This window comes from Gadus chalcogrammus, chromosome 13 (genome assembly GCF_026213295.1).
Source record: "Gadus chalcogrammus isolate NIFS_2021 chromosome 13, NIFS_Gcha_1.0, whole genome shotgun sequence".
Lineage (NCBI taxonomy): Eukaryota > Metazoa > Chordata > Actinopteri > Gadiformes > Gadidae > Gadus > Gadus chalcogrammus.
In genome coordinates this window covers 8577871-8585009 of record NC_079424.1, presented here as the reverse complement: position 1 = coordinate 8585009, position 7139 = coordinate 8577871, and the positions used below count along the sequence as shown (strand labels likewise).

At 50.2% G+C, this 7139-nt stretch overlaps 1 protein-coding gene across 1 annotated transcript in view; it reads right to left on the bottom strand.

The window, feature by feature from the left end:
- Positions 1-356: 356 nt before the first annotated feature.
- LOC130402348 (dedicator of cytokinesis protein 3-like) overlaps positions 357-7139 on the bottom strand; it is a 64541-nt gene continuing 57758 nt past the window's right edge. Inside the window, exons 40-56 of the mRNA XM_056606499.1 lie at positions 7010-7096; positions 6542-6646; positions 6154-6295; positions 5768-5934; positions 5337-5423; positions 4815-4994; positions 4621-4704; positions 4257-4373; positions 4055-4157; positions 3475-3524; positions 3260-3343; positions 2920-3001; positions 2629-2747; positions 2431-2518; positions 2026-2139; positions 1820-1905; positions 357-1489 (exon numbers count right to left, since the gene is read on the bottom strand). Coding sequence (XP_056462474.1) covers positions 998-1489; positions 1820-1905; positions 2026-2139; positions 2431-2518; positions 2629-2747; positions 2920-3001; positions 3260-3343; positions 3475-3524; positions 4055-4157; positions 4257-4373; positions 4621-4704; positions 4815-4994; positions 5337-5423; positions 5768-5934; positions 6154-6295; positions 6542-6646; positions 7010-7096 — 2187 coding nt within the window. The 3' untranslated portion in view covers positions 357-997. The remainder of the gene's footprint in view (positions 1490-1819; positions 1906-2025; positions 2140-2430; positions 2519-2628; positions 2748-2919; positions 3002-3259; positions 3344-3474; positions 3525-4054; positions 4158-4256; positions 4374-4620; positions 4705-4814; positions 4995-5336; positions 5424-5767; positions 5935-6153; positions 6296-6541; positions 6647-7009; positions 7097-7139) is intronic.

Genomic DNA, 7139 nt, shown 5'->3' with positions numbered 1-7139 from the left:
TGTAATGCTAACTGTGGGTGTATGTGGCGGCGTGAGCGGTTATAGTAAACTAAAGATGGGGAATGCAAACCGTTAACCCTCCTTCTAACTACTTTATAACTTGTAAAATTCGAGGATCACTTATCAAATATGTGTGCTATTTTCGTCTCATCAACCAGTCTAAACAAAATAAATTATTATAATACTGTGGGGTAGAACAAGATTATTGTTTCATATTCACATTCAGTTTTAAAATCATGGAAATACTGTAGGCTTCATAAAACAAGATTATTATTATTATTATTATTATTATTATTATTATTATTATTATTACATAATGGTGATACTCTGGTCTTAATAGACGAAATAGATCATATATATTTTTTATATTTTATAATACTGTGGTCATTTAAAAAAACAATATTGTTCTATATTTATTTACTTGGTCTTTTGTCCAGAAGTAGTTTAAAATACTAGATCCATTTAATATACATGTTTGAATTAATGGGTTTATAAATATATATATTTATTTATTCAATGAACTTTCATACAGGAATCACGTCTTTGGCGTTGCCCTGGTGATAAGAGATGCACGTGTTTTAAGTTTGTTTATTCATGATTAATTCACCTAAAACCCAACACATGTATGTGTTATGTTCCACCAACTATCTTTTAGAATGTAGTCCTATTCGAGGCGAGCAGAAACATTGTGCTTTGCAGCACCTTCAAAACGATAGGATCCACATATATATTTCAGTAAATAAACATATTCACGCCTCTGGAAGACTGCAGGTATCCATTATCAGTGTATTATTCTGGTGAATTACTCCTACCGTTTCATTCTATGGTGTTGAGTGGTGAATGAATGATGTAACGTTGCACCGTCCCTGGTCGTATAGAAAACCTCTAAACCAACTGCTGGTCATTTAAAGGGGGAGGGCTTACAAGAGGGCGGGGCCTGTGAGGGTGTGGCTTAACCGGACATCTGGGACCTCATTGGCTCAGACCCCTGAGCTCCCTACTCCTCGCTGACGGCCTGCCAGGCCGCCTTGGCCTGTTCCTCCTTGGTCACGGCCATCAGGGGCTGGGAGATGCGGCGGGGCATGGGCCTGGGAAGCTCCTCGTCCTCCTCGTCCTCCTCCCTGAGGGGGGGCTTCGGGGGGAGGGCGGGGGGCTGGTGGGGCTGGTACAGAGGGGGGAGGTGGAGGCTGTAGTTGGGCTGGGGAAGATGATGATGATGATGAGGGTGGTGGTGGTGGTGGTGCTGCTGGTGGTGATCAGAGGCCAGGATTGAAGCCTGGGGCTGGGGTAGAGGTGGGCCCAGGATGAGGGCTCCAGGGCCGGGCTGGTAGTGGGCCTCCTCTTGGTCACAGCTGGAGGTGGGGGGGCCTGGGTTACCGTCGCTGAGGGAGGAGACCCCAGAGCTGGCGCTGCCAGACAGGGTGGAGCTACTGCCATCCAGGAGGGACTGGGGACTGGTGGGAGAGGCAGGTATAGGGTGTAGGGGAGACTGTAGAGAGAGACAGAGAGAGAGAGAGAGAGAGAGAGAGAGAGAGAGAGAGAGAGAGAGAGAGAGAGAGAGAGAGAGAGAGAGAGAGAGAGAGAGAGAGAGAGAGAGAGTGAGAGAGAGTGAGATAGATAAAAGAAAAACCGACACACACTGACACACACATATAGATCTATGCGTAGCGCACAAAACACAGAAACCCAGCCGGAAGAGTCTAAGGGTGCAGGCAGACATTCGGAGCGACTCAACGAGGGGGAGACTAGACGAGAGGAGGAGAGGAGGGAGGAAGGAGGAAGGAGAGGAGGGGGGGGAAGAGGAGAAGGAGGAGGGTACCTTTCTTAAGGAGCGCGCGGGGAGGGCTGGCGGGAGGTCGCTGAGCTGCTGGCTGAAAGCATCAAAGTGCATCGACAGGTGGGACCCTACAGGGGGAGACATAGCAGGGAGCGCTCAGATACACACACACACACACACACACACACACACACACACACACCCACCCACGCGGCCCCGGGGACTCTAACCACTGAGCACTGTGTTACCAGGAGGCAGGTTGCGGGGGGGCACGGGGGGGGCCAGGCCCAGGTGCCCGGAGAGGAAGGGGAGAGTCTCCCGGGTCCCACTGTCCAGACTCCAGCTGCTGGGCGTGGTCAGGACTGGGGGGGGGGGGTGCGGGTGAGGGGGGGGGGGTGTGGAAGGGGGAGGGGGGTCGGGGGTTGAGGAGGTGAGGAGAGGGGGGGGGGTTACATATATTGTTGATGTATTTTGAGTCATTTCAGTGTGAGTGAGTGAGTTAGTGAGTGAGTGAGAGAGTGAGCGAGTGCGTGAGTGAATGAGTAAGTGAGTGCGTGAGTGAGTGAGCGAGTAAGTGATTGAGTGCGTCTGTGCATGCTTCTTGCGTGTGTGTGTGTGTGTGTGTGTGTGTGTGTGTGTGTGCGCGCGGGTACCTTTCTCTGCTACTGACAGGTTGGGATCGCTGCAGGGCTTGCATGGGCCGATCACCTGGTGAAACAGCGCCCTCTGGAGGTTGGACGGCTGAAACAAAACGGGCGTTGGTTGGTTGAAACAACAACAGCCCAATACACACACGCTCCCCCTTCTATTCTATCGGTCCATTCATCTGTCCGTCCTGGGGGAGGTGGTACCTGCGCATGGTCGCTGTGGCTGGGGATCATCACGCTGGAGGGCCGGTCTCTGTGCGGAGGCAGCAGCATCATCAGCTCTCTGTTGTGTCTGAACCGGTCTGGTAGAGATGGGGAGCCCACTGCACGCACGCACACAGACACACACACACACAGTAACCTTCAATACCTGCAACACAACTGAGATTACCCTTTAACCTCTACGCCCTGCAACCCCTGCATCCCGAGAGCAACACTACAACCATGAAACACAACGGAAAGGCATCATCAGAGGCTGATTGGCTAGGTCCTCACCCCTGATGGTGGAAGGGGCGGAGTGAATCATCTGAGAGGGGGCTGAGTGGGTGGAGCTTAGGCTGGAAGACGAGGGGCTTGGCTGTTCGAGCAAGAGAGAAGGGGAGAGAGAGAGAGAGAGAGAGAGAGAGAGAGAGAGAGAGAGAGAGAGAGAGAGAGAGAGAGAGAGAGAGAGAGAGAGAGAGATACAGTATGTTATTAGGATATGTGATTAACAGCTGCTAGTAAGACGCATGCATTACAATAGAGGGTCAGCAAAGCAATGCTTCATGGGAACCCCAGCAGCAGTCGGTGAGCCTGCAGGCCCCCACTATGTCAGGTGAATAGAGGCTCCTCTCACCTGCATGCGGTAGAAGTCATCAGGATGCTCTAGCACCAGCCCCTCAGCCAGGATCACAACGTTACCAACAGTCCCAGTGTCACTGGAGCAGGAGAGAGGAGTCAACAGACACAGACGAGAGAGAGAGGAGTTACCACAGACACAGACGAGAGAGAGAGAGGAGTTACCACAGACACAGACGAGAGAGAGAGAGGAGTTACCACAGACACAGAGGAGAGAGAGAGAGAGGAGTTACCACAGACACAGACGAGAGAGAGAGAGGAGTTACCACAGACACAGACGAGAGAGAGAGAGGAGTTACCACAGACAGAGACACCAGAGTCCACACAGATGTATAGAGGAGAGAGAGAGGAGTCCACACAGATGTATAGAGGAGAGAGAGAGGAGTCCACACAGATGTATAGAGGAGAGAGAGAGGAGTCCACACAGATGTATAGAGGAGAGAGAGAGGAGTCCACACAGATGTATAGAGGAGAGAGAGAGGAGTCCACACAGATGTATAGAGGAGAGAGAGGAGTCCACACAGATGTATAGAGGAGAGAGAGAGGAGTCCACACAGATGTATAGAGGAGAGAGAGGAGTCCACACAGATGTATAGAGGAGAGAGAGAGGAGTCCACACAGATGTATAGAGGAGAGAGAGGAGTCCACATGTATAGAGGAGAGAGAGGAGTCCACACAGATGTATAGAGGAGAGAGAGAGGAGACAACAGAGATGTATAAAGGAGAGTGAGTGAGTGAGCGAGTGAGTGAGTGAGAGAGTGAGTGCGTGCGTGCGTGTGCGTGTGTCACCTGTGTCGGTGAATGAGTTTGAACCCCTCCGGGCTCATGGGGCTGTGGGTAGCCAGGAAGCCTCGAGCGTTGACCCCAGAGCCGACCCGCTCCGAGCCCGGAAGCCCCTGTAAGACCACACACACACACACACACACACACACAGGTTACCCCAGGACCAACACACACAGTCAAGCAGAGTGAGGTGGTGTTCATCAGGAACTCACGAGACACAGACTGTTCCTCATCATCTGGAACTGATCTATCAGTTTCTTATGCAGGGGACGCATTTCTGGGTGCACCAATTTCTCGTGCACCGCAAGACCGAGGCCCAGGATGTGAACCTATGACAAACAGAAAAATCAAATACATATTAATGTTATGCCAATCCGCCTTGGTGTGTGGGATAAGTTAAGGGCTAAAGTAGAAGAATCATATCATTATACTCATCGTCACTGTCCTATCAACTAGTCCTTAGGAGCAGGTCTCATGCCTAGGTCCTACTTGGTCCTACCTGGTCCCAGCAGGTCTTATCATCGAGGTCCTACCTGGTTCTACCTGGTTCTACTTATCCCATCCTCTCGGTCCTACCTGGTCCTGCATCAGGTCTTTGAGTTGGGTGATCCTGTCGGTGTCCTCAGGATGGCTGCTGATGTAGTCCTTATCAAAGAAGGCCTGAAGGACCAATAGACCAATTAAAATCCAATGAAACGACTCATGACTCATCAAGACAGTAGTGATGTGAGGCTGTGGTGGAGGTTTTGATGGGCCAATCAGGCGCTGACCTCCTGGTATCTGGCGATGCCGCCGTTGACCGCCGCGTCGATGACCCCGTTGAGGGTCATGCTGAGTAGGTTGATGTTGCTCTGGAGCTGCTGGAGCTGGTACTGACCAATCAGAGACCTCAGCTCCTGGTTCTTACTCTCCACCACCTCCAGGGCGTTCTGCAAGGGACTCACTTCCACCTGGGAGAGCGAGAGAGGGAAGGGGGGAGAGAGAGAGAGAGAGAGAGAGAGAGAGAGAGAGAGAGAGAGAGAGAGAGAGAGAGAGAGAGAGAGAGAGAGAGGGAGAGAGAGAGAGAGAGAGAGAGAGAGAGAGAGAGAGAGGGATATTGGTATTGGTAAGAACAGTATATTTCATGTCACATTCCACAGCTAGAGGGCACAAGAGTTCTTCACATACTTGACGAACAGAGGATTCCACTAGAAGGCACTCCAGAGAACTACCGGATTTGCATGATGTAAAAAATAAACATGTTGACACTCCAGGAGGTTACTGAATTAGAAGAAGAAGAAGATTGTTCTCACCAGCTCTCTCTTTTCAACCTCAAACCAGCGGGAGATGCCAGGCAGGGGGTGGGTGAGGATGAGCGTAGTCCTCTCTATCCAGAGGCTCTGCAACAAACCAACATCATGAAACGAGTCATAAATCACACAGCTCAGATAACTTCACCTGTAAAGGTGCTCCCTATCGCGGCTGGCAGAGCATGGCATCAGGGCTGCCAGGATTAGGGGCAGAGGTTGCACTCATGGTATTGGATGATATAAAAAAGATAAAGTATGGCACATATATTAAACATACGCACAGTAGGGAGCCACTAATTCATTGTTGTTGAGCCGTTCTTTTAAAACGTATCTGAAGACTGATAGTATATTCAGCACTGCTCATTTAACAGCAGTGTTTGTACACTGTTGCAATGGTAGGTTATTATTGTTCAGTATAAGGGCCGGCTCCTGACCTTGAACTCATTGTCCTTGTCCTTGGGCCCCTTGTGGAATGGCCGGTCGTAGCGGAACCGCCGCACGTTGTTCACCCGGTAGAAGCTCTTGATGCGGTCGGGTACTCTTTCCATCTGCAGCACACTGAGGTTGTCCGGCACCGGCGTGACCGCGTAGATCTGGAGATCTTTAGGGAACGAGTCAGGGAACCAAGCCTTTAGATGACCTCATGCATACGACATCATTACACGATCACACTGGGTCGCAGACGATCGCATCACCGTGGACCTGATTCAGAAATACACCGTTTATTATGCATCATCCTTTTTCTGTCTGAAACTAAAGACGAAAACAAAGACACGCATACAGTCACACATCATTAGCACATATTGCTTGAACAGGATACACTGGGCATCACATTGCAGAATGGCCTCGTCTGGTTGGTTGGGGTGCTGCATTGCGATTGCTTGTGGGAACTCTCCCAGCATCCTTTGCTGGAAGGCCTCTAGCCTCTCGTAGTCATGGCCGCGACAGACAAACTCTTTGTTCTGGTGGGGATCAGACAACGGAGATAAAAGCGGTCATATTTTTCGCACGTACATTATAAGGTATTATCACATTTTGATTGACATCCTCAAATAAACTCCACCCAGGTGATGTTCACTGTGTCATAATGCTCACGTGCTAATCATCTTGCTTAAGGAGTCTGTAACTGTGTACTATACAAGGATGCTGGTGAATTATGTACTGACTAGTTAGCTCTGTGCTAACCAGCTAGTTTGGTGCTAACTCACTCTAAGGAAGAAGGGGAACTTGCGGCCATAGAACCCTATCCTGAAGAACTCCGGCTCCAGACGCTGCTGCTCCATGATGTTGTCATAGTAGGCGGCCTCCATCTTCTACATACGCACACGCACACGCACACACACACACACACACACACACACACACACACACACACACACACACACACACACACAGGCCGGCACGCATGCACACACACACAAACATTCACAGACACACACACATACACTCACAGACACACACACACGTACACACACACACACACACACATACACACACACACAGTTAAGTCATAGTTATACAACTCTGCCGTGAGTAGTCTTTAAGCTCCGGTCATGCGGGAGTATTTTGTGGAGAATAAATCCATATTTGATGGTGTATCCATACATATTTCAGAGTGTATTAACAACTGCGTCGTGTTGTGTTCATAATTACGACGGCGGGGAGGGACTACAGACCCGGATCCAGCTGAGACTCTGGTAGTCGTATAAGGACTCGTACTGGAAGGCCAGCTCTCTGCACAGGGGAATCCCATACTCCCAGCACTAGACACACACACGCACACACACGGACACAGACATACACAGT